Source organism: Haliaeetus albicilla, chromosome 9 (assembly GCF_947461875.1).
Source record: "Haliaeetus albicilla chromosome 9, bHalAlb1.1, whole genome shotgun sequence".
NCBI classification, from domain to species: domain Eukaryota; kingdom Metazoa; phylum Chordata; class Aves; order Accipitriformes; family Accipitridae; genus Haliaeetus; species Haliaeetus albicilla.
In genome coordinates, this window is record NC_091491.1 from 4,490,219 (window position 1) to 4,514,387 (window position 24,169).

Here is a 24,169-nt window from a genome sequence, read left to right on the forward strand (position 1 = left end):
GAAGGCATTATGGGGCTTTTAATGAGCAGTTTCTTGTCTCTACAGAGACAGTGCCAGTCTGCATTTCCCTAACTCCTATTCATTTTTCCGAAGCACTATTTTTCACACTGCATCCCCTTTGACTAGTATACATTGTATTTTCCACCAAAATATTTAGCAAATATTTTGCCACAGGACTTGGCAAATATTTGCGTTTGCCTGCATTTGTTCTCCGCACTCCCCAACCAGTGTTCATCAGGGTCTTGTCGGCAAAGGAAAAAAAACCAAAAAAACAAAAAACCAGAAATATTGACGGAGTGTGGCGGGGTGAAAGCGCCGAGCCCGAGGGTACTGCCAGGCGAAGACCAGGACGGTTGGGAGAAGGGGCCCGTTCCCGTCCCCCCCACTCCGTGCTGCAGCGGTCTCTGCCGGGAGCGGGCCACGGGCGGAGCGGGAACACGCGGGGACCCAGCGCCACCTCCCGGGGCGGCCGCGTACGGCGAGCCCGGAGCCGCCCCGGAGCGGGGCTGCGGGCTGGGGAGGGGGGTAAAGGCACCCTCCCTGAACCCTAAACTCGGCCTGCTGTGGGTGCTCACAGAGCCGGGCCGGGGGGGCGAGCCCCCAGCCGTCACCCAGAAATGGGTTGGGAGCAGAAATGGGATATTGGGTTGAGTTCACGCTTGAGGTTTCGGTTGGGGAAGTTCGGCAGGCTTTGCGGGTTCTGCCCGAAGCTGATGATGGCGAGCTGTGGGGATATACGCCCATCAGCTTGAGCAAATTAAACCCGTGGCAGCGAAAAGAAAACAGAAAGGTACAATCAGGGTGTCTTTTAAACAGTGGTAGCTGAGTCACCCTAAAGCCACAGCGTAAAAGAAGCCATCACAGAATTTAGGTTGGATATTAGGAAAAATTTCTTTACTGAAAGGGTTATCAGGCATTGGAACAGGCTGCCCAGGGAAGTAGTGGTGTCACCATCCCCAGAGGTATTCAAAAAGCACGTAGACAAGGCACTTCAGGACATGTTTTAGTGGGCATGGTTAACAGTCGGACTCGATGATCTTAAAGGTCTTTTCCAACCTAAATAATTCTATGATTCTATGAAAGAAAACTCCCATTTACCAACAGCAAGGAGAAACAGCCTGGTTAGTCTCAATCTTTGGGAAGACAGCTTCCCAGGACACAAAAGGAGCCCCACATTAGTTCCCAGCACATGCAGTACTGCAAGGGCACCGGCAAGCAGGAGCACACAGTGGCAGATGCGCAGCGATGCAGAGGCATGCAGGCCATGCCAGGCTTGCGGGTGCCAGTGAGACACTGGATTTCTCGTTGCTCTTTTTTTAAAGAGGCAACTGCCTTTTGGACAAGTTCCATCCACTGTAAACATTGGTTTCGAGCTTCTCTATAACCCTTCTTACAGAGGCATGTCTGCACTAGCAAGCTGGGAGAAATAATGGTGTGAACCGTCCTGTTTATGTGACTGTCCATGCCAAAAAATAGCAGTTACAGGCAGTAAGAACACCCAGGATGATTAGAGACTGCTGAGAGCTGCCCACTCCTGAGTTCAGCCTTTCTGGCAGCCCTGTAACTGCAGGTCCTGTGACTGCTTCAGTGCAGCAGCTGCATCATCAGCCAGCATCATCTGAAACATTATCACACATTAAGTTTTTTGACATTATTGAACATTAATTGTACCTTGGAGATGCAGGCAGCAGTGGAACACGGATTCTCCTGGGTCCGAGGAAGCCACATCAATCAGCAGGGTGGACTTGAGAACACTTATGTGGGATTGAACAGAAAAACCATCCCTGTGCACCCAGAAGAGAGGCTACCCTGCAGTAAGGGTCACTATAGTCTAAGATTATTAGCATGTTTTGCTAATGCACTTATTACTCCAGAATACAGTAACTTTCTTCACGGTCAGATCATCACACAATGAGAGCTATCTGAAGACAGCTATTCTGGTTTGTTCTCTGTGTTGACAAGCCCCAAACTGTTGTGCTGTATCCACTGGCGGCTCTGATCATCTGATCCTATGGTGCGGCGCTTAAATAAAAACTAATTTGATTGCAAAAGGCTCTTTAGTTTTTAATTTAGCTGTATTCTGAACTCCATGGTACACAGAGGGGAGTGGATTTTCCACGGTATCTGAACATCAGCCAGCTGCAAGGTCTCTTAAAAGAAAGGGACACTCTTCAAACAGTTGAGCATTTGACATAAATTGATTGTGTTCTGACATTTTTCTTATTTTTGGTAGCTCTTAATCGCAATGGTTCCAGACACGGTACATTTGTGGGGTTTATTTTAGTAGCAGGATGTTGGCTGCATTTCAGAATATGGACATACATATCTAGAGAAAGCCCTGGGTAGTCACCCTGCTGGAAATTTGCAGGAAAAAGGCCTAATTCTGCTCTACAGATGATGCAAGCAACTGCAGTCCTTTCCCCCCCCTCCACTGCTTGCTTCTGGATTCACATCAGCATCACTGAGAACTGCACAGGGTCCCAGCTGCCAAAACCAGCTGCTGAAACAGGGCAGGCCATCTGTCTGCTCCAGATGGTTTGCAGCCGGTTACACATTAACTCCTTTAAACAGGTCTGTGTTAAGGTATCAGCCTTCCAAAACCTTGCTCCAAATTCACTGGAGGTCTAAACCGACTGAGTTCAACAATGTTACGCTCTGAAGGAATTTGACCCTTCAAATTCTTCTAACTGGTGTTGCAATACTGTTAATATCCAGATTGCTGAGGGCAGCTTGGTGTGAGGCTAGCTGTACCTTTGACCCTCCCCATCTGTCTGGGGGCTCCGGCAGATGACCCCCCACCAAATCTCACTGAGCAGCTGGCAAGGTCCTTGCCCCCGTCACAGAAAGGGAAGGACCAAGTGTGCCGGCATCCAGTGCCAGTGTAGGGCTCAGCCTGCAAGTTTGCACTGACCCACGTCCCTTGTAGCAGCTCACAGGCTAATCTGAGAGCGGGGAGGCTGAAGCAGAGCCAGGTCTGTTGTGCCAGTGACGAGAGAGAGCTCGGGGCACCCCCACTCATCAGACCAGGTCCTGAGGTGCCCATTCTGCCGCTTCCCAGTAAGATTGGGATCCATGTGTCACCACAGAAACACAAAACAGCTCTTCTGGAAGCAAAAATAGTTGATTTTGAACAGCAGCAGCAAAACACAAGAAGGGGGGTTTCAATCACAGCCCTTCTATGTGTATTTGGTTCTCTAGGGGCTAGTCCAGTACCTGGTTCCTGGGGCTGAGAGGTAACATTTCTCCCCTCAGCCTGAAGAGACAGGGCTTATTATTTTCAAAGTCCTTTTTTTCCAGGTTTCTGCCTGATTCTCTCCCTCCCCTTTGCTAGTCCAGGGTATTGATCTCAGCAGGGTCACAAGTAAACTTCAAAGGGACTCACACTTGCGCTGCTTGTTGAGGACCACGAATGGCACCATCTGAGCCTTATCATTTCCCCTCCTGCCTCCACATGAGATAACGGCACCGCAGGAACCCTCTGGCCATCACACAGCCAGGCTGGCGACAGCAGTCACATCACCAGCCAGGACACACGTCATTTGCTGCTAACTACTTCTGTTTCTTCATAGCTGCCACTGCAGTACCATCCCGTGGGCAGCGCAGGGTCCGGCACATGCACCCAACTACCCGCTGCTCTGCTGGCCACAGGGGATGGAAGGATCACGGAGAGAAGCAGCAGCCCCAGCTTGCCAAGCCCCGCACAAAGCCACGCCATTTGGAGCAAAACCGGTGACTCTTGCTGCCTTTTACCTGGCATGAGACTGGAATGACACCTTCTCTTTCATTTCTTCAGTCCATTTTCCACCCTCAGAAGATGTAGCAGAGGTTTGCACACTGGCTATCTTAACATCAGCATGAAAATCTCTATTTAGCCGCTTTTCAGTGGTGCTGAGCAGCCCTATCTGCAGCTGAGCACAGTGGATGGTGAGAGCACTGAGCGTCCAGGGCAAGAAAGGCCTCGAGTCTCTGAAACATTAAAGTAACAATCTGACTTGAAGTGTCTGTCTGAACATGTTCGCCCAGGACATTTCTATTCTGCAGGTCAGTTTGCTCCTCTCCTTCCCCCATTGGAGAGGAGCAAAGTGTTTACCTGAGCTCAGCCTGTGCCGGCTGTGAAGCACATCGGGGTGGCCTGAGCCACCCAGGGTGGGTCATGGCGAAGTGAACACCGGGGAAGGATGAAGAAACTGTTTCAAAGTTAAAATACGCTCCCAAACTTTACATTGCACTTTACATTGTTCTTTCCTTGTTTGTGAAAAGGTTTTGGTGATACGTGAATAAAATCCTCTGGCTACACTGAAACATGCACTCGAAGAAACAACTTCAGGTAAATTTTGCAAGTTGCTCTTTCCCCCTTGACTACCACCAAAATCAGGAGGAACTCAAGACCAGACCACAGCTGCATCAGGCACTCTTTTGTCCTGAGATACCCTGATTTCATCATGGCACATAAAATCAGAGTGGCTATGACTCACCACTGCTAGTACACAATTTTTCATGATGTCACATTAAGCCTGAAGGAGCAAGGGGATAAGTGAGTGAAACATTAAAGAGATTTTACATTTCTTGGTGGTGACCCTGCAGCTATAAGGCACTGAGGCAGCATTTAAACAGCTGTAAAACCAAGCCCCACTTTCCACTGTACTTTTCCGTGCATTAGAAATAGATTTGATTACAGCTACTTGGTTACAAGCACCAGCACTTAGGTAAAATTTCACTCCCTTAACAACCCAAGCTCCCACCCAAACCAAAGCTCCTTCTTGCCAGGTGCTGGGCAAACACGGCCACAGGGACCCCCAGCCCAGATGTGGGGTCCAGCAGCCCCCCTTCAAACCTTCGCACCCTGCCAGTTGCACCGCAGCACTGTGGAGGCAGCTGGGTGCCAGCCTGCTGGGTGGGAATCCCTGGTTTTGGGGGATTATCCCCCGGTCACCCTGTTCATGAGGTGCTGGTGGGTGGATGGAGGAGAGGGGGAGGCCGCCCAGAGCCAGCTGCCCCCCACCGTTATCATAATGCTGATGGCAGAGGGGACATCCCTTTGGTCCTGGAGGATGTGCTGAGACGTCCCTGCCTTTGACAAGCCCCTGTGTTGGGGGACCCAGCCCACAGCCAGCACACGGGGGGTCCCAAGCCGTCACCCCACAAGGAGGTCCCCAGTCTGTAGCCACCGCCTGGGGTGAGGGTCTTTGGACCTCTGGTGAACCTCTGGTCCCTGATCAACACGTGTGTGGGATCCCGAGGGGTTCCCCAGCCCATAGCTGACGAGTAGGAGGACTCTAGATGTCGGTTAACAGGGGGGTCCCCTGCTCCCCACACAGCAGGACCCCAAGTCCCTCGCCCACACACATAGTGGGGTCCCCAGCCATGGGGTCCCGGCATGGGGCTGCCCCCCCAAAAAAAACCCCAAACCTCACGATGGGCTCTGGCTGTGGCCAACACATGTGCGAGAGGAGTCCCCAGCTCCTGCCTCCCCACGGAGGGGTCCCCGGCCCACGGCCAGAGATTGGGGGTCCCCCTCCTTAGTGGGGCGGAGGGTCCCCAGCCCTAACCCTCTGCACGAAGGGGACCCTGCCCCCGCCGTACCGTACCGTACCGTACCGGCCCGCACCGCCCACAGCCGGCAGCCCCGCGGCCCCGGGGGCGGGGAGGCGGCCCCGGCCGTGCCCATAAGGCGTGCGGGCGGCGGCAGCGGTGGCGTGGTCTATGGCGGCGGCGACAGCAGCGGCTGCCCGGTGCCTACGGGGCGTCCGGCGCCTCCTGCCCGCCGGCGCTCGGCGGGAGAGCTGTGAGCTGGCCCGGCTGGCGGGGCCCGTGGTGAGAACCGGGGAAGGGAGACGGGACGGGGAAACAGGGGATGGGGACGGGGCCCGGCAGCCCTCTCGCCGGAGAGGCGCCGGGCCGAGGTGGTGGCGGCGGGCGGAGGGGGGGGTGTAACGGTCGGCGGCGCGCGGAGCGGGGTGTAACGGTCGGCGGCGCTGAGGTGAGGTGAGGGGCCGCCGCCCCCGGGGCTGGGCCGCCCGGAGCCTGGCAGCGTGCCCCGGCCAACCCGGGCTGTGGAGGAGATCTCGGGCCCCGGCTGACACCGGGAGGGGCGTCCGCAGCGGGCTGAGAGCCCTGCCCGGCCGTGCCGCTGCTGTTTCATCTCCCTTCAGCCTCCCGGGCACGGCTCCGCTTGACCGGGGCTTCACCTCTCCTCCCCGGCAGGACAGGGGACGGCCCGGTCCCTCCCTCCTGCAGTCCCTGCCCGCTGAAGGCACAGCTGGAATTAAAACGGCACCGTTCGCTCTTTAATTTGCCATCCGAGGGCTTATTCTTTGCCACAGGAATTCCTGTTGCTGTCTAGCTTGGTCCAGGTGACCTGCTCCGGCAGGGCCTGGCAGCAGGGCTTTAAAAGGAGAGCGTTGGACTTGGGGAGGGGGGGAAAGCTGTTAAATTGCTCTGGGAAACCCATTTGCAGTCCCGGCACTGCTGCGTACCGCTTGGGTGACAAGCAAGTCGCTTTGCTTGATGCCAGCTCCTTGGCCAGCCCTTCCAGCAGACTCTGGGTGCAAAGGTGCCCTATGGCTCATAGTCCCCAAATCCCCCCTGGGCTGCTGTTAGTCTGGAAGGAGATGCGTTCTTTGGTAGTCAGGGACCAACGGTGCAGCACTGAGGGTGTTTTGCAGAGGCTTCCGCAAAAGGGAGCGTGCGTCACAACCCTGGTCTAAATCCGTTGTGCGTGAAGTTTTGTGCTTTGAATTTTTGACTCTATCTGGTGAATAAGTACCAAGTGATGAACTCGGAAATGTCCTCCCTGACATCAAAGCACTGACCTGCTGTGATCGGGCAGCAGAGGAAGTATAGATGGGTTTCGGTTTCTGCAGCTGAATAAATCAGCCCTAGTTCAGTCCCCTCAGCCATTCCACCGGTGGCACAGCCTGCTTCTCTATGTGCCCAGATAACCTCAAAACCACACCTGCAGCTGTCAGTAGTTAATGCCCATTTCATGACAAAGCCTGTGCTAGAACAATTGTGGAGGTATGGATCCCTGCTGCAGGGATTACTTACAGCAGCAGGTCGCACATGCCCATGCCTGGCAGGAGGACTACATCTGCAGGCAGTGGTGGGACGTCTGGAGAGGAGAAGGTTTTGTTCTGTTCTTCCCCTGACCCCACAGGAGCTGATTCTTCAGCAGCGCTGGGCTCTTGGCTTGCCAACTGCTGGGTGAAAAGGAGTGTGAGCAGACCTTGGGTATAGTCCCCAGCCATGCCCACCCCTCAGGGGGTATAAATGTCTCTAACTCTTACCATCTGGTTCTAGCTGTGCCATGACTCCGTGCCTTGGATGCCTGAGAGGGGCCGTCATCTTGCCAAGGAAAAAATGAGGTCTGGAGTGTGATCTCTGTTGCAGCATCGTTAAGCCTTGCTGTAGCCCCTGACGAAGAACAAGCAGGCTGGACTTGGCATCTCTCCAGGAGGAGAGGACATTGCAGTTTGTGAGGAGAGGTTTCCCCAGACGCACAGACATGCCGAAAAACATTGGGATTTTTTATTTTCCCTCTCTATGCATCTTTCATCCTGGAAAAGAGGATTTCTAGTGAAGCCCTTAAGCCACATGTAAACAAGGTCATCTGGCAGATTGGCTGTGTAACACCAAAATACCACAGGGCAGGTAGAGGCCAGCTTTGAAAGACAAAGCCACCGACAGCCTGTGCGAGCCCTAGAGCTGGCTCCTCTGCCCCAGAGGACATGTTCCCAGGACAGCAGAGCCCTGGCCTCGTGACGAGGTGCTGCATTGACACCAGGAAACCCGAGTTCTTAGTCCAACTCCTGGGGGAAGGGTGGTGTTCCTCAAGTCTTAATTGGTCCTCATCTCACGGTCTCCTCCTTCCATCCTAGTTTGTCGCCCAGCTGCTGGGGTTCCTGATCAGTGTGGTCAGCTCCATCTTCTGTGGCCACCTGGGGAAAGCTGAGCTGGATGCTGTGACGCTGGCTGTGTCTGTATGTATTACTCTGATCCCCCTCTGATTTAAAATGTGTAAATTTTATGTCACCAAAAAAAAAGAAGAAAAAACCCCAAACCTGTGGGAATGTATATGTGAGGACCCTGCGTGTAAGCACAGCGTGATGCAATGCAAACATCGCATCCACCAAACCGTTCTTTCTTTTGCCCTGAGCATAGGCAGGAGAGAGGAACCAATCAGTCAGTGACTGTGCCAGTGCAAGGCCAGCACCTGGGCAGGGACCTGGAGCCCGTGACCAGTTCTCTGGACCCACCTGACCTGGGGGTGTGGATGTGGCTAGGAGCAGCACTGTTTGTGGTCCTTTAGGTATTCACCCCTTGCTAGAGGATCCTTTTCAACACCAGGGGAGAGAAGCGGCTATTTACGTAACAAGAATGTGTTATTCTGAGAAACCGAGAAGGGCTGGAAACTTCCCAAAAAGTCGTAGCAGAACTGTCTCCCCACCCAGTTGGGAGGGACACAGTGCTTTGGGCCAGGCCCCCTGTCACCCTCCATTGCAACTCGAGTCCCTTGTCTCTCCTCCAGGTTATCAACGTGACGGGCATCTCCATCGGTTCTGGTTTAGCCTCAGCATGCGACACACTGATGTCCCAGGTCAGTAGCAGCTCCCCCTTTCTTGTGCCTGACAGGGTTTGACTGGTGGTGTCTCACCTCCTGTGCAGTGTGATCTGGGCACAAAGGGTGGGAGGATGGCAGCTTTCAGCCAGCACGGGGCTACAGATGCACTGACTGGAGCCTGTTCCCTTCCTGCAGCTGCTTCAAGGAGCCCTGGGTCATGCCTGGGTAGTAAAGGGATGTGCAATCCGCCCGAGAGCCAGTTATACCCAACCAGCCTGGCATTAGCCACTGCAGGGTGTGGGAAATGCATTTAATCAGGCTGTTGCTGCCCTGGGTCCTGTGGATTTGCCTAGACGCTTTGGTTCCCTGTAATGCTCACCTTGGTCCTCTCTCCTGACTTAGACGTATGGCAGCAAGAACCTGAAGCAGGTGGGCACCATCCTGCAGCGGGGGATCCTCATCCTGCTGCTGTGCTGCTTCCCTTGCTGGGCGCTCTTCATCAACACCGAGCAGATCCTCCTGCTCATCCGACAGGATCCCGAGGTCTCCAGGTCAGGGGTGAGATTGAGCCCTTCTGGATCAGGCATTTGGCTGTGGCTGGGTTGCCACGTAGTGTTGAAATTGAGGCTCTGTGGAGCTTGAGTGCAACGCTGCTTGGCTTGGCTCTTGCTTTGCTGTGTCATTAACTGGGAAAACAACTCTCTTTCCAGGTTAACTCAGGTCTACGTGATGATCTTTATTCCAGCGCTTCCTGTAAGTTGCTGCTAAAGCTGTTAAAAGTTCCGTATCCCTCAGTAACGTTAGTGGAAAGGAGGGAGTGTCTTTGTGTGGATCACAGGGCAACATGGTTTAGGGTTTTATGATGTGCGCCTTGATCTTGGGCCTTAACAGATGTGTATTGTCCAGCAGCTGCTGGACCAGCAAACATACACTCTTTCATCTTACTGTGCAAAGCCTTTTACTGCAGGGCACGTCTCTGCACAACAGGTAACTGGTGACGGACATTGGAACTAGGGGCTCCAGGGCTCACTCTTAGCTCTGAGATAAAGGCTGCAGCTTGCTGTTTGCACACACTCATAGCTGCTGGGCTCTTGGCTAGTTACTCTGGCTCCTCCAAGATGGGGAGCAGTACCCCTGGGGAATAAGGTCTGTAGGTTAATCCTTTCTTCCAAGGTTTCCAGGCTCTCTTGTGCTGATGAGAAAGCAAAGGAGATTTCCCAACTGGAGGCTGATCTCTCTCCCCAGTGGGAACGGGATGTGCCTTTTATTACTCTTGGCTTGGGGCGCAGCCGGTGCTGGCAGATACCATGCTTCAACCAGACCACAGGAGCAGGGTGCTGAGCAGCATGCCTGGCTGGGGCACCCTGAGAAGGCAGTGCAGGGGGCTGAGGGAGGGACCCATCTGTGAGTGTTAAGTGGTAGCTGGCTGTTGAACCATAGTGCAGCAGTGCTGATGAAATGAATCCTGACTTTTGCAGGCGGCGTTTCTGTACCAGCTGCAGACAAGATATTTACTAAGTCAGGTACTGTATAACTAGCCAGGTTCAGGGCCATAGATTAAAGGTAATCCTAGGAACATGGATAAAGTTGGGGATCTAAGTTCATCCTGTTCCGGGAAGAGCTGGGCTGAGGAATGTGTGATGCACAGCCCCCCACCCAGCCCTGCCGGGCATGGAGAGCTCATGGGAACCACCCTTAGTTTGCTCCATTTCCCCACTGCTACCTCCCAACTCTGCATTTTATTGATTGCACCGGCTCTTGAGCCCTGCATGCTACCTTTTGCATGTCTTAACACAATCCAGCTCTACCTGAAACAGGAGCTGTCTTCCTGGCTTTCTCCTTGGGCATTGCTGAAGGTCTCCCCTGCATTTGCTTGGGTCTTGGGCAGTGTTGGGAAAGCAAACTCCAAAGTCCCTCCTTGGCTTCCAGGCGATCATTTTGCCTCAGGTGTTGACGGGGATTGCAGCCAACATCCTCAATGTGGCCATGAACGCCTTCTTCCTATATGCGCTGAAGCTGGGCATGGTGTAAGTGTGAGCAGAGGTGGTGACGACTCTCCCTGGGTGCAGGGGTTTGATTAGGGCTGTGGGGGGTGTCCTGGGTGCCCAGTTCTGCCACCCTCTGTCCCCAGCCAACCAGCCTGCAAAGATAAGGCTGGAGAGATCTGCCCCATATCTGCAGCAAGGCTTGTATGGGTGCCACCAGGTCTCTTCTGCTATAGCTGAGAAGGTTGGGGAGGATGTAATTTGTAATTTGCCTGTCTCTCTCCCCAGGGGCTCTGCCTGGGCTAACACTGTTTCTCAGTACACTCAGGCCATCCTCCTCTTCCTTTATGTGTGGTATAAGAAGATCCATGTGGAGACCTGGGGAGGTACTGTTCATAGCTTAATCTTTCAAAATACCAGTGTTTGGCCCTGGGGATTTGGCACTGTCACCAGCACCTGACAAAGGGATTACCATCCCCTCACAGCAGGAACATGCTGTAGCTAGGTCCTCAAGGCCTTTGCTGTAGCTCCAAGTACATTGTTGTTGATCATCCTGTCTTAGGAATGCATCATGGTACAGGGCATCAGCCTAGTCTTGCTGCTGTGAGCTGCGGTGGTGATTGTCCTCAGACAGTGTCCAGAAGAGCATATGGCTCCCCCCTTTAGGGGAGGAGAGGGAGAACATGCATTCATTTTGCTTCACCTCCTCATTGCAGGTTGGACCAGGGACTGCCTCCTAGACTGGGGGTCCTTTATCCGGCTGGCGGTGCCCGGCATGCTCATGATGTGTATTGAATGGTGGACCTTTGAGATTGGGAGCTTCTTGGCAGGTGAGTCCAAATCTTCTTTTTCCTCTGGTTCAACAGGTCTTCCAGTCATGCCTGCTCTGATGGCTGCCTTTTTGAGTATGTCCCCAGAGCACCTGCTGCCAGCAGCCTCCTCGCCTGCAGGGTTGGTTCTGCAGGATGCTGCATCTGTTAGATGGGAACTCTCTAGTCACTGCCTCCTTGTCAGCAAAGGAGAAGTTTAATTCTGACCTAATGAAGGAAGTGATGAATCTTTTCCAGGGCTGCTCAGTGTGGTGGAGCTGGGGGCACAGTCTGTCATCTATGAGCTCTCCTCTGCGGCATACATGGTAAGGGCTGAGTGTGTCTGTTGTGGTTTAACCCCAGCCAACAACTAGGCACCATGCAGCTGCTCACTCGCTCCCCCCCCCACCCAGTGGGATGGGGGAGAAAATCAAGAAAAGAAGTAAAACTCTTGGGTTGAGATAAGAACAGTTTAATAGAACAGAAAAGAAGAAACTAATAATGATAATGATAACACTAATAAAATGACAACAGTAATAATAAAAGGATTGGAATGTACAAATGGTGCGCAGTGCAACTGCTCACCACCTGCTGACCGACACCCAGCTAGTCCCCGAGTGGTGATTCCCCGCCCCCACTTCCCAGTTCCTGTGGAATATCCCGTTGGCCAGTTTGGGTCAGGTGCCCTGGCTGTGTCCTGTGCCAACTTCTCGTGCCCCTCCAGCTTTCTCGCTGGCTGGGCGTGAGAAGCTGAAAAATCCTTGACTTTAGTCTAAACACTACTTAGCAACAACTGAAAACATCAGTGTTATCAACATTCTTCGCATACTGAACTCAAAACATAGCACTGTACCAGCTACTAGGAAGACAGTTAACTCTATCCCAGCTGAAACCAGGACAGTGTTAAACCAAAATCAGCCTGGGAGGAGCCCCCAAACGATGGCCCTGCAGATCAAGGCTGGGGAGGGAAGCAGGGGTGGGAAGCAGGAGTTGGTGCCAGGCAGGTGATGACTCTCAGGCCTGCTGTGCAGGTGCACACCCAGGGCTGTGCTGCAGATGGAAAATCCCTTTACTGCAGCAATGCCAATTTGCCCCAAATTCCCTCCTGGGGAAGAAAATTGCTACAGGCTCTGTTGCCACTCACCTCTTCCTTGTCTCCTGCTACTCAGGTGCCTCTGGGCTTCAGCGTGGCTGTGAGTGTCAGAGTGGGCAATGCCTTGGGATCGGGGGATGTGGTGCAAGCCAAGACCTCTTGCATCACTGCTCTGCTGTGCACAGGTCAGTCCAGGTGCTGCAGAGTGGAATAAATTATCAGTAAATGGTTCAATTCTCCTCTTACCGGGCTGGGGACCCACCCTAGGAACCCAGACCCACTTGTTTGGACCCTCTGTTTGGGAAAGGTGAGATCCTGGCTCCTCTCTTCTGTTAGAAACCTGCTGCAAAGGCTTTGATAGTTAAAAATACAATTTAGCATTCTGTCCTCCACCTCCAGAAGGTAGAGGGAGTATCTGGGGAGAAAGTGAGGAAAACAGACTTGTCCTCTACTGCAGTATCACTTGGAGGTCAGCCAAGTCCAATCCCCATCACATGAAGCCCCTGAGGTCTGGGCCTTGGTCAGGAGCAGGACATGCTGCCCTTGAGGCAAGCAATCTGACTATTTCTTTTTCTTTCAGGAGTTTTTGCTGTGGTGGTTGCAACATTACTGGGAACCCTGAAGGATGTGGTGGGATACATCTTCACCAGTGACAAGTGGGTTAACAGCTTTCTTTTGAATATTATTACCTTCTTGGAGGGCATGATTTGTATCCCAGGAGCTGCTCAGAAGCAGCTGTCAGAGTTCATAAACCTCCTCCTGGCAAACATGTTCCCCAAAGGTTCCTCCCAACTGCCTGGTGTCACTGGGCAGCACAGATGCTTCTGACACTGGGACACTACCATGGTGGTAGCCAAGCTGCATGCATCCCCTCAAGTCTTATGGGCTGGGATCAGGCTTTGCAGCTGGATGAGTCCAGTCCCTTGAGACCAGGCTGTGCTGCTTTCCCTGATCAGTACGTACATCTTCCCAACAGGGAGATCGTTATCTTGGTGTCCAAAGTGATGATCATCTTTGCTCCATTCCACTTGTTTGATGCAGCAGCAGTGAGTATTCCAGCATGTGAAGCAATTCCTCTCTGCAGGTGGGGGTGCAATGGAGAGTGCAAAGCTGCCTCTAGCTCACTCTTGATCTATTAAAATGATAGAGAGAAGCAAACTGATAAACTGTCAAAGCAGCTGCTTGCATTACCTATAGCACCTCAGTGTCCCCTGTGCTTGTAGTTGCCCATTGGCATTGCTGCAGAGCAACCCAGCTTCTCCCTCTCTTCCACTGGCAAGGCTTCAGCTTTCTACTAGCTTGTCAGAGCAGCACAAGTGAGCAGCTGGAACTTCAGGGATACCAGGTACTCCCAGCATAGTGGCAGTGCTCATACAACTTGTTAGATGGTTAGATTGTAATTTCAGTCTGTTGTCTCCTGTCATCTCCCTGAGAGAGGGACCCAGGCAATGTGGAAAGCACTATGGGGTCTGCTGGCATGCCTCTCATTGTCTGCAGACAGCTCCACATTCTGCACCTGGGCTGGCAGCTGGAACGAGAGGAGCCCTGCACTGTGTGCTCTGTGATGAGGCTTTGGTCTCTCTTGACTCTGCGGAAGAGTGCTGTGGGTTCCCTTATTCATGGGGCCATGCCATACCCCAGAGCTCCGGTGGTACCTTCCACAGCATGTGCTGTATATACTGATTCCTCTGTCTGCTTTCCTTAGGCAACCTGTGGTGGTGTGCTGCGGGGCACAGGAAAGCAGAAGATGGGTGCTATCGCCAACGCCATCGGCTATTATGCCATCGGCCTGCCCATCGGCATCTCACTGATGTTCGCAGCTAAGATGGGAGTGTTAGGTACATGTGTCCTCCATTTGACATTGAGAGCCTGGCTTTGTATGAGCTGCCAGCACTGCTGCTGGGCCAAACCCTGTGCCTTGAGCAAAGGCTCAGCCCTGGAACTTGTGCTCAGATCCTCCTTCAGCTTAGTGGGGCTGGATTGCACACCCAAGTGTTTAGCTCATGCAGGCTCTGAGTAGCCTCCATCAAATGGGGGCTGAGACATCCCAGTAAATGCAGGCTTGCTCCCAGCATAGGACCTCCCCCCCCAGGAGTTGTTTCCTCTTGCTGCCCCTCAGGGCAGCTCTCCCATCAAGACTGGGTTAGACATGGGGCAATAATCTGACCCCACTGAAGTCCTTGGGCATTTTGGCAGTGGCTGGCAAAAGCAGGCTTTCCTTAAGCCCTCCCTGAAGTAACTCTCCATTGCTGCAGGTCTGTGGGTGGGGATGATCATTTGCATCTCTTTGCAAGCCCTTTCCTTCTCGGCTTTTGTCATGCGCATGGATTGGAAGAAAGCGGCAGAAGAGGTGAGACTTGTGCTTCTCTCTAGTAACTCTTAAAAGGTGCTAAGTGAGTTCCTGTCCCAGGACAATGCCATAGCTCACTGGGGGGAGGCAAAAGTGAAACGGGATCTGTCCCTTTTCTGCAGTGGAAGAGCAATTTTGTGCTGAGCATGCTTGTATTGGGAGAGTGGAGGGAGGAGGCTCAGGTTTGCTTGGCTGGGCAGGACACCCTTGCTCTGAGAAGAGCAACTCCTTCTGTATGTTTTTAGGCTCAAGTCCGAGCTGGACCGAAAAAACAACTGGAAGATGTGAACTCCAATGGCACGGTTGCTAACAAAACATCTGCTGTGGGTATGTAACCGGGCCTGACAACGGGGAGGGAGCCTGAATTCTCCACCCAACCCTTCCTTTCCTTCACAGTCATAGCAGCTGTGTCTGTCCTGCAGGCCCAGAAGGCTGGGAAGAGCACAGTGTCTGGTGCTGGTCCCAGGCCAGTGGCACTTCTCCTGTACTTAGTAATGGGGTACAGGATACCCCATTACCCCTGTCACCACCCTGGCTGCTCCAGGGAAGAGCCTGGACTGCCAGCCAGTGTCTGCCTTACCTGGGAACACCTGCCACTTTGCTGCAGCATGTCCCAGTGTCCCTGAGACTTGGGAAAGGACCCTCAGGACTGTCACTAGCACTTGTGCAGCATCAGACTGTGATGCCCTGGCTTTGCAGCTTGGCTTTCCTACAGCACTTACCTTTCTGTTACGCAGATTACATCTCTGTTGACACAGACACCGTGGAAACTATGGTCCTGCCTGACAGCATCGTGACGGGTGAGAGGCAACCTGACCACCAGCTCATCACACAGGAGGCACCTGCTGTCGTCCCTGCTCCTGCCACTGTGGTATGGAGGGCCCTGATTATCCGCCGTGTGCTGGCTGCTGCTGCTGCCATTGCTGTCTTGCTGGTGGGCATACTGGTCCGGCTCCTGACTGGCAATGGCTAGAACCAGTGACCCTGGGGAACTGTGCACAAAGCAGGAGGGCACGTGGTAATGTCCCAGAAGGATGGTGCAGGGGAAGGAATTCCCCCTCAGTTCCTTGTAAAGAGTCACTTTGCTCAGTTTCTGGTTAACTCACACTGTTTTATCCCACATGCAGAGTTCTTAAAGGTGGCACCTGGGAAGAAAGTGCTTGAGAACTGGTCCCTCTCCTACCCTGCACTGGGATGTCACTCATGATAGGTGGGAGTGTATCCTGGGGTTGGCCCCTCTAAGGAGACAGGGACCTTGTGCTGCTGTCCTGCTTCCTACTCCCTGGGGGCATTTGTCCCTGTTGTTTGCTAATGGCAGAGGCTTTTGCTGCCCACAGCAGGTTTCCTCACGCACCAGTCAGTGCCAGTATCTTGATGTGGTAGAGCCCACTTGCTACTGCTGCAGCAGCGCAGAGCAAGGCTGATTTTGTTTGGAAGATGGCCGACTTCTCTGACTGCTGCTGGGGCGTTGGGTGCTGGCTGCTGGCCCTGCTCTCCCTGCTGTGTGGCAGGCACAGGGCCTAAAGCAACTCTTCTTTGCACTTTTGTAAGGTGGGATTTTGATACAATAAAGTTTTCTGAGTAAATGTTGGGCTGTTAATGTGGTGTGAGCATGACCCGGGTCATCACCATGACTAAGCTGTTAGAGGAGAGATGCATGCCTGGTTTGTGCAGCATGACAGGCTTGTGCAGGGCATAGTCTCAGCCTCCTGGCCCTGCAGTTTGGGGCTGGCTCTGGGCACAGCAGCAGTCAGGGCTTGTTTTAGCTGGGGTCACAGAGCATGCTGCTCCCCTCAAGTACAAAAGCTCTGACACCACTGCTGAGCTGCACAGGAGAGGGTGGTGTGGTACACAACCCTACAGAGCCATCAGGGAAGTGCTGTATATCTTAATGCAAATGCCCCTGCCCTCAGCACCGAGCCCCTTGCAACCTGTCCCAGGCTTTTACCTGCAGTGGTGTGACAGCAGCGAGGCCACTGCCTCTGTGGTGTGGCACGTGCTCAGCTGGTGGAGGTAAATATCACATAAAGCTGGTGCATGGCACATGATGCTGGCAATAAAAAGATGTGATGAAAAGGAGCTTGAAACAGCCATCAACCTTGACCTCAGTAGCCTTTGTCCCAGATTTAGGGAGGATGTGGCAGACTGTCCTGCTCAGAACCCTGGTAGTTTTGGGATGGGAGCCTAGGGAGAAGAGGAAGCCTGCCTTGCTCTGCCCCATGGCCTTCCTCAGCCCACCTCCTGCTCTGTGCAGGAGAGGGTCTGCACCGTGGGTCCCCTCTGCATCTCCTGCCCTGCCGTGGGCCAAGGCAGGATGCTATATTTGGCCTGGCGGAGCAGCGCCGGTGAAATCCGACGCTGCCATGCTGTGCAAGACCGACAGCTGGAGCCAATGGGGGCCAGCTTGTCTTGGCCACCGCCATGCTGTGATGAGAGGGGCCGAGACAGGCAGTGGCTCCGCCACTGCCGGCAGCAGCTCACGGGAGACCACAAACAGACCCATGAATCCTCTATCGTTGCTGGAAGAGGAGGACAACCCTCCAGCCCACTGGCTGGCGGAGCTGCGGCAAAGCAGGAGAGAGGTATGAGGGTTCGTGGGAGCGATTTGGGAAGGCTCAGCCCCTGCGCTGGCCCAGGGCAGGCAGCAAGCGCCTTGCGCTGCACATCTGGGCTCCTCCGCGCTGCCCGCAGCAGTGCACAGGACCCTCACTGGGCTTCCCAGCTCCATGCCCTGCCCTGCCCCACTGCCTGCGCTTCCCATCGCCGACCCAGCTACCGGCAGCAAGCAAGCATGCGGTTGGCTCATCCAGCCCTTGGCTGAAGTTCACCCCACCGTGGTTACACATTGCTCACCCTAGCGAGGTGGTTTTAACAGAGCGCGGAAGAAGAGGGGTTGTTTCACTCCCATAGCAGAGCGGCAGCATGAAGCAGGCGAACCTCCCTGAGGAGAATGGCTTCAGTGAGGCAATGGCCACTGGCCAGCACAATCTCACACCCAGCAACTGCGGGAAGAAACGCCACTGGCTTCAGCGCTTGGTCCCAGATACCTTCTGGGAAGATGCAAAGAAGCTGCTGGTGCTGGCGGGGCCGCTGGTAAGGACCCTGGGAGGTGAGCGCTTCCCCCTCTCCCCAGCATGGCCAGCCCTGCTCACCTCCATCTCTGACTTTCGCCTCTCCTCTTCCCTGCGCTTAGATCCTGATCCAGCTGCTGATCTTCCTGATACACCTTGTCAGCTCCATATTCTGTGGCCACCTGGGCAAGGTCGAGCTGGCCTCCGTCACACTGGCCATCGCTGTAAGCATTCCCGGGGGCTGCCCTGGCACCAATTCTCACCTGCTGACACTGGGATGGGATACGGGAACGGAGGCAGACAAGGACAGAGGAGATTTCAGACTCTTGCTTTTCCTTTTAGTACTGCTCCCTACCAAAAGTCTTAAATGCTCGCATTCACTCTTTTTTTTTTTTTTTTTTTTTTTAACTCCTGTTTCCAGGTTATAAATGTTACTGCCATCTCTGTAGGTTACGGTTTGTCTTCGGCATGTGACACCTTGATATCACAGGTGGGTAAGAGATCCTGGCACTTGTCCTGGAGACAAGGGGTTTTCCAGCATTGGCTGATGCTGCCCAGGCACTGCATGGAGCCCTGGCTGTACCTGCGAGCTGGGAAAGCTTGTCCCCAAGCAGCAATCCCATAACAGGGAGCTCCGTGCTCCCCTTGAAATATCAAATCCTTCCCGGGCGGTCAGGGCTGCGCCATGCTCTGTGGGGTCCCTGTCCCACCGGCACCAGCACGCTGCCAGTGCAGAGCTCACTGCCACCCTCTTCACCCTTGCAGACTTACGGCAGCAAGAACCTGCTGCGTGTGGGGGTGATCCTGCAGCGTGCCACCCTCATCGTCCTGCTCTGCTGCTTCCCCTGCTGTGCCATCCTCATCAACATCGAGCAGCTCCTGCTCCTCGTCCGCCAGGACCCTGAGGTCTCCAGGTCCGGTGGTTCCGTGGACCAGATACCACTGCCTTGTCCCTCCCCGGCATGGTGGGTCTGCAAGGAGGGTAGCTATGGCTGTGGCTCCTCGCTAACCATACCTCGTGTCCCCCCAGGTTAACCCAACGCTACGTGATGGCATTTGTCCCTGCTCTCCCGGTGAGTCCCTGTGGGCACCCTCAATGCTGGCCACACTCGGGGATCAGCCATCCTGCTCCTATTTTCCACTGCAGCAGCACAGCCCCTGCTCAGTGTTGCCCTCATCTCATCCACCTATTTCCTTTTCAGGCGGTTTTTCTGTATAACCTGGAGACAAGATACCTGCAGAACCAGGTGGGTCCTGCAGCCCTCACACCCACGGAGGGTCAGCCCCACCTCAGGGCTCCCTTCACCCATGCACCCAGGGTTTTCATTCTCACCGTTCCTGGTGGCAAGGCAGCATTTGTCCCCAGTGCTGCCTGGGTGCCCCGGAGCAGCTCTGATGCTGGAGATCACCCCATCCCACAGCCAGTTGTATTAATTTGCCTGACAGACCTCCCTTCATACTTCCCCACATCAGGGATTTACCTCCAACACGCTCATTTTCCAAGCAGGCGACATCATCGGAAATTTATTTTTTGGCTGGGAAAGCTACTAAGTGTGGGGCTGGCGGAGACCTTCGCACTTCTCTCCCGAAGCTTTTGGGAAAGTGCCATAGCCCCCATCTCCTCCTCTTTGCAGATGATCATGTGGCCGCTGGTGCTGAGCGGGCTCTTCGGCAACATCATCAACGTGATCGCAAACTGCATCTTCCTCTATGTTTTCCACTTGGGCATCACGTGAGTAGTGCCCGTGTCCCATGGAGGGGAAAACACGACACCTGGCAACAGTAAGGGACTTTTCAGGGACGTCAGCACCACCAGGCGTGGCCGAGCATCCGACACTCGCGGGGGCACGGTGGGATGTTACGCTTCGGCACCCCGAGGCCGGGGAGGCATGAACAGGATGCCGACGACCTTTCTCATTTCCTTTGCAGGGGCTCTGCCTGGGCCAACACCGTTGCTCAATATTCACAAACCATTTTCTTGTTCCTGTATATTATAGGCAAGAAACTCCACGTGAAGACCTGGGGAGGTAAGGGCACCTCCCCAGCTCCCTCCAGTTCCTGCTTTACACGAGTGTTCGTGAACCTTCCACCACTTCTATCTAGTGAATTCTATTAGTCCTGATGGTGAAATATTAACCTCAGCCCGGTACACCCCGGGAACGCAGTGCTGCTTCGGTGGTACCACGTCATGCGCGAGCTTTGGCAGACCACTGTGCCGGGCGGTAAACATTAATTCTGGAGAAATGAAACTTTCTGCTAAGGCTTTGCAGAATTCAGCCCCAAAGCCGGATGAGCACAGACGTAAGCACAAGGTTGTCCTTAGACACTCTGCTCCGGGACCGATGAGCTGAGGGTTGCACCGCTCTGTGGCCCACAGCACCGCATCCGCAGAGTGTGTACATGCACACTGTGCTGCTGGAGGTCCTACGGAGCTGAGGAGCATTACCTTGGTGGCTCTGCAAACAGGAATGGCACTTCCAGCTGCCTCGTGTGCTCTTGAGAATGTAAGACGTGGCCAGTCTGGTCATCCATTAAGTGACATTTCTCCTCTCTACAGGCTGGTCCAGTGAGTGCCTGCTGGAGTGGGACAGTTTCACCTCCCTGGCTGTCCCCAGCATGCTCATGATATGCATTGAGTGGTGGACCTATGAAATCGGAAGCTTCTTGATAGGTCAGCGGAGAGGGGGAGCTGCAAGGAGGTGGACAGGCTGTGACCCAGAGTGGTGTCTGCAGCGGTCGCAGGGGCCAAGAGCGGCTCTTCACCGGCCACCCACACCCAATGCTGACCCTCTCCTCTTCCCCAGGCCTGCTGAGCGTCATAGAGCTCTCCGTCCAGTCCATCATCTACGAAGTGTCCGTTGTCGCTTTCATGGTAAGGGCTGGGGTTTATTATTTCAGACCAGGGCTCCCCAGGGACAGTCCCAGGACAGACACCCAGCAAAAATCAGCTCCAGCAAACCTCCATCTTCCCCCTCTGCACTTAAGCCTCTCCTTGCTCCTGCCTATCCTTCCTACAGAGACATTTTAAATTAAATCCTGAACTCCGTCCCCCTCTCTGCTGGGTGTTTATTCCACTGTCACTGCGATAGCCCCATTACCCAGACGCACATGCGAGCCTCAGCCCTGTGGTTACAGATCCCCCTGGGGCTTGGCACGGCCGCCGGCGTGCAGGTGGGGAACGCGCTGGGTGCCGGCGACGCCGAAACAGCCAAGAGATCCTCCACCACCAGCCTGCTCTGCACAGGTCAGGCCACCTGCGTGCCGGGAAGCCTTTCCCAGGGCTCTTTCCAGGCACAGCAGGAGCAGGGAACGTCTGCAGTCCTCTGCCTGCGGCACACACCCTGCTCTCTCCCTTTGGCTGCTCACAGCCGGGCTGGGCTCAGCGCTTTGCTCTGTTTTTCAGGAGGATTTTGCATAGCCATGGGGGTTATTTTAGCTGCCACGAAGGATGTGCTGGGATACATCTTCACCAGCGACAAGTGAGTGCCCCCAGCTCCTGGCCTCGGTGCGCGGAGGTTGGTTCCCAAAAGCAATCGTTGGCTCTTCTCTGTCCCCAGGGAGATTGTTGACTTGGTGGCCTGGGTCATACCTGTCTACGTTGTCTTCCACTTGTTTGAAGCTGTGTGTGTAAGTTCCTGAAGATGCTGCTGTTTTCAGTAGGGGACCTCGGTGCTGAGCGGCAGCATCGCAGGTCAGTTGGTCGAGGGTCCCTTAGGCTGCGGTCGAGCACCGGCACACACACCGGGACCCTGCAAAGCTCCTGGGATCACCCCTTAGAAAACACTGAGTGGGTAAAAAGCTAATGATCCACGGGACCGGGCAGGGACACAGAAATAATGAGGCAGAGGTGGGAAGCTGGTTCATCACTGGGCTGGTTCACCAGCCCCCGGGCAGCAGCAGAGCCCCGAGTTTGGCCAAGGTGGTGTTCCCGGCCCCAGCCCTTCTCCCTCTCCCTGGCAGGGTGCCTGCAGTGGGGTGCTCAGAGGCATAGGCAAGCAGAAATTTGGTGCCATCCTCAACGCCGTGAGCTACTACGGTGTGGGCCTGCCCCTGGGAGCCGTGCTGCTCTTCGTGGCCAGGATTGGCGTCATAGGTACCAACCCCGGGCACGTAGGTCTGTATGCCCCCAAATCCCCTGCGCATAGACGCAGCTCCCCGCCCCAGCTCCACCAATGGCTCACCATGACCCTCCTGCCTGGTTCTGCTCTCCTTACCTGGCTGGGGACTGGGCACACTGGGGTGGACTGCAATAGCCCTTGCAACTACCTAGAGCTTTTAATTGTACTGGGAAAAAGCAACCGCTGCCGGGCAGCCCCGCAGCAGGCGCCCACGGCCGTCCCATCCCCATGTCCCTGCTGACCTTGGTGACGTCCCCTTTCTTGGCTTGCTGTCCCGAGATGCCGTCTCGGTTGGGTTTGCTCCAGCCGTGGCACCTGGCTGACGCCGGTGTGTGCTCCGCAGGTCTGTGGCTAAGCATGCTCATCTGTGTCTCCATCCTCTGCACCTGCTTCATCGCCTACATCTCCCGCATGGACTGGAGGAAGGCAGCTGAGGAGGTAACCCGCGCGCCCACAGCATCGTGCACTGCCAGCAGGAAGGTCCTCAGTGCCTTGGCTGGGATTTGCAGCGGGATTAGACAGCATCATGGGCTCGACCCCCTCAGGCCAGCACTGCCCAGGGCTGTCCTCCAGTGCCCCCAGCAAAACCCAGTGCTCCCATGACCGTGGCCACGTCCCTGTATTCAGTTCCCTCCCACATATATGCACTCAATAGCCTCAAGGTTTCCCTCTGCACCTTGTGCCACCCTTGGTTGGGGACATGAAGCAGAAAGACAGGGTGACCGAGGTTACCTCAACCCTGCAGCCCTGAGCATCACCTCGTGCCCCAGTAGCTCCAGGGTTTCCACCAGCCAGCACCTCTCATTTCGAGTATCTTTCAGCTACACAGTGCTGTTTCCAGCCAGACGAACCCTGAGAGAGGTGACACATTGGCTTTGCTTAGTGGGGATTTCCCACGTCACGCGCCACCGGCTAAACCCAGCACGTTGCCTCCCCCAGGCTCAGCGCCGCGCAGGAGTGACCCAGCCACCGCCGGAGGAGCCGAACTCAGGCCCTGAACCCTCCTGCAAGGCACTTCCCTCTGATGTGGGGCCAGCCCCACCGCCCCCCACTTATCCCCCCGGTGTGGCAGTGCGGGGGTGCGTAGGTATGGCCAGGAGCTGGGCATGGCAGGATGGAGGATCTGGGCACTGTGTACAGCAGTGGGTTTGGGTCCGGGAAGGGTGCCCGAGGATTCACATAAGCCAGGAACAAGCCCACAAAATGGGGGTGCAGTGTAGTGCTGGTGATGCCCTCAGTTACTGGGAAAACACTAATTACAAGGTGGGCTTGGGAGGGTGATGGAGGGATGGGGCACCCTGGGCAGGTCTCACCTTGCAGACACCAGGTCCCACCAAAGCTCCGTTGAGGGCTGGAGATCTCCAGGCTCTGGGCTGTTCGTAACATGCTTTCAGACCTCAGACAAAACCGTCCCAAGAAACCCCTCAATCCCCCCCAAAAGCCCTCAGTGATGCTGCCCTGTTTTCCTTGCAGCGGGAGTGGATGCACACAACAGCGTCGTGCTCACGGGCATCACCAGGATGGAAGGACCCACGTACCGGGTGGAGCCCCAAGAAGACATGCCTGCCACGTCTCCTCCGGCCACCACCATGGCCACCAAGGAGCTGATCATCCGGCGTGGGCTGGCGGTGGCCGCGGCCATTGCAATACTTGCACTCGGTATTGTCATAAAGCTGATGACCGGCAAACACTGACTCGCACCAGGGACTGCGGGGACTTTGCTTTGGGGAGCGAAAGCCCCTCCTGATGGATGGGACATACGAAGCACAGACAGGCCAGTGACAGAATCCAGCACGTGCCTGTCCCACGGGAGCCGAAGGGTGTCCCCCCCGCTGGCGTTTGGCAGCATCTGCTCAGACGTCGCTCGGGAACAGGCCCTACGGCTCTTCCAATACCCAAAACGCTGCTCTGGGCTGCCCGATGCACAGCAAGCATGCGGTAACACCCTCCAGCTTGCACTGCCAGCTATCACCTGCCAACTGGAGCTGGGCACAGCCTAGCTCACACTGCTGCTCTGTGACAAATGCCAAATAAATAAACCCAGCTGGACATGGGCTGGCTCCTTTGGGCAGAGGCTGGGAGCAGGGGAACATCTGATGCTGGGGGCTGCAGCCCATGCAGGAGCCTGCGGCACATGGGTCTTGCCCTGCCCCAGGTGGCCTTCACAGTAAAACAAAGGTTTT

At 54.9% G+C, this 24,169-nt stretch overlaps 2 protein-coding genes and 1 long non-coding RNA gene across 6 annotated transcripts; 2 read left to right on the plus strand and 1 right to left on the minus strand.

The window, feature by feature from the left end:
* Window positions 1-2,056: 2,056 nt before the first annotated feature.
* On the minus strand, window positions 2,057-7,380 carry LOC138686730 (uncharacterized). 2 transcript variants are annotated; one of them, XR_011326055.1, is made up of 4 exons: window positions 7,287-7,380; window positions 7,048-7,199; window positions 3,751-3,966; window positions 2,057-3,104 (listed from the first exon to the last, which is right to left on the minus strand). It is a non-coding gene; the product is annotated as an uncharacterized lncRNA (long non-coding RNA). The 2 variants fall into 2 exon arrangements; XR_011326054.1 differs by having other exon boundaries at window positions 2,057-3,966.
* On the plus strand, window positions 5,660-16,383 carry LOC104315905 (multidrug and toxin extrusion protein 2). Of its 2 annotated transcripts, XM_069791063.1 has the most exons (17): window positions 5,660-5,814; window positions 7,878-7,979; window positions 8,528-8,596; window positions 8,963-9,111; window positions 9,271-9,313; window positions 10,039-10,083; window positions 10,490-10,587; window positions 10,834-10,931; window positions 11,262-11,375; window positions 11,613-11,680; window positions 12,524-12,632; window positions 13,028-13,103; window positions 13,424-13,493; window positions 14,153-14,285; window positions 14,703-14,797; window positions 15,043-15,124; window positions 15,535-16,383. In XM_069791063.1, the coding sequence occupies exons 1-17, from the start codon at window positions 5,704-5,706 to the stop codon at window positions 15,768-15,770; spliced, it is 1,698 nt and encodes a 565-aa protein (XP_069647164.1). In that variant the 5' UTR covers window positions 5,660-5,703; the 3' UTR covers window positions 15,771-16,383. The 2 variants fall into 2 exon arrangements, with proteins under 2 accessions (XP_069647164.1, XP_069647165.1); XM_069791064.1 differs by lacking the exons at window positions 5,660-5,814; window positions 7,878-7,979 and adding an exon at window positions 8,116-8,367.
* A 648-nt stretch (window positions 16,384-17,031) lies between these two features.
* LOC104315907 (multidrug and toxin extrusion protein 1) lies at window positions 17,032-24,035 on the plus strand. Of its 2 annotated transcripts, none has more exons than XM_069791053.1 (18): window positions 17,032-17,379; window positions 17,711-17,890; window positions 17,991-18,092; window positions 18,290-18,358; window positions 18,634-18,782; window positions 18,899-18,941; window positions 19,071-19,115; window positions 19,503-19,600; window positions 19,798-19,895; window positions 20,426-20,539; window positions 20,673-20,740; window positions 21,004-21,112; window positions 21,272-21,347; window positions 21,426-21,495; window positions 21,829-21,961; window positions 22,330-22,424; window positions 22,926-23,073; window positions 23,460-24,035. In XM_069791053.1, exons 1-18 carry the CDS (start codon window positions 17,161-17,163, stop codon window positions 23,678-23,680), a joined length of 2,037 nt encoding a protein of 678 aa, XP_069647154.1. In that variant the 5' UTR covers window positions 17,032-17,160; the 3' UTR covers window positions 23,681-24,035. The 2 variants fall into 2 exon arrangements, with proteins under 2 accessions (XP_069647154.1, XP_069647153.1); XM_069791052.1 differs by having other exon boundaries at window positions 17,034-17,379; window positions 17,708-17,890.
* Window positions 24,036-24,169: the final 134 nt, after the last annotated feature.

Coding starts and splice junctions, on each gene's coding strand:
- LOC104315905 (XM_069791063.1), top strand. CDS start 5,704: ATGGCGGCGGCGACAGCAGCGGCTGCCCGGTGCCTACGGGGCGTCCGG. Junction 8,597..8,962: donor GCGACACACTGATGTCCCAG/GTCAGTAGCAGC, acceptor CTCCTGACTTAG/ACGTATGGCAGCAAGAACCT. Junction 15,125..15,534: donor TAACAAAACATCTGCTGTGG/GTATGTAACCGG, acceptor TCTGTTACGCAG/ATTACATCTCTGTTGACACA.
- LOC104315907 (XM_069791052.1), top strand. CDS start 17,161: ATGCTGTGCAAGACCGACAGCTGGAGCCAATGGGGGCCAGCTTGTCTT. Junction 17,380..17,707: donor TGCGGCAAAGCAGGAGAGAG/GTATGAGGGTTC, acceptor TCACTCCCATAG/CAGAGCGGCAGCATGAAGCA. Junction 21,496..21,828: donor ACTTGTTTGAAGCTGTGTGT/GTAAGTTCCTGA, acceptor TCTCCCTGGCAG/GGTGCCTGCAGTGGGGTGCT.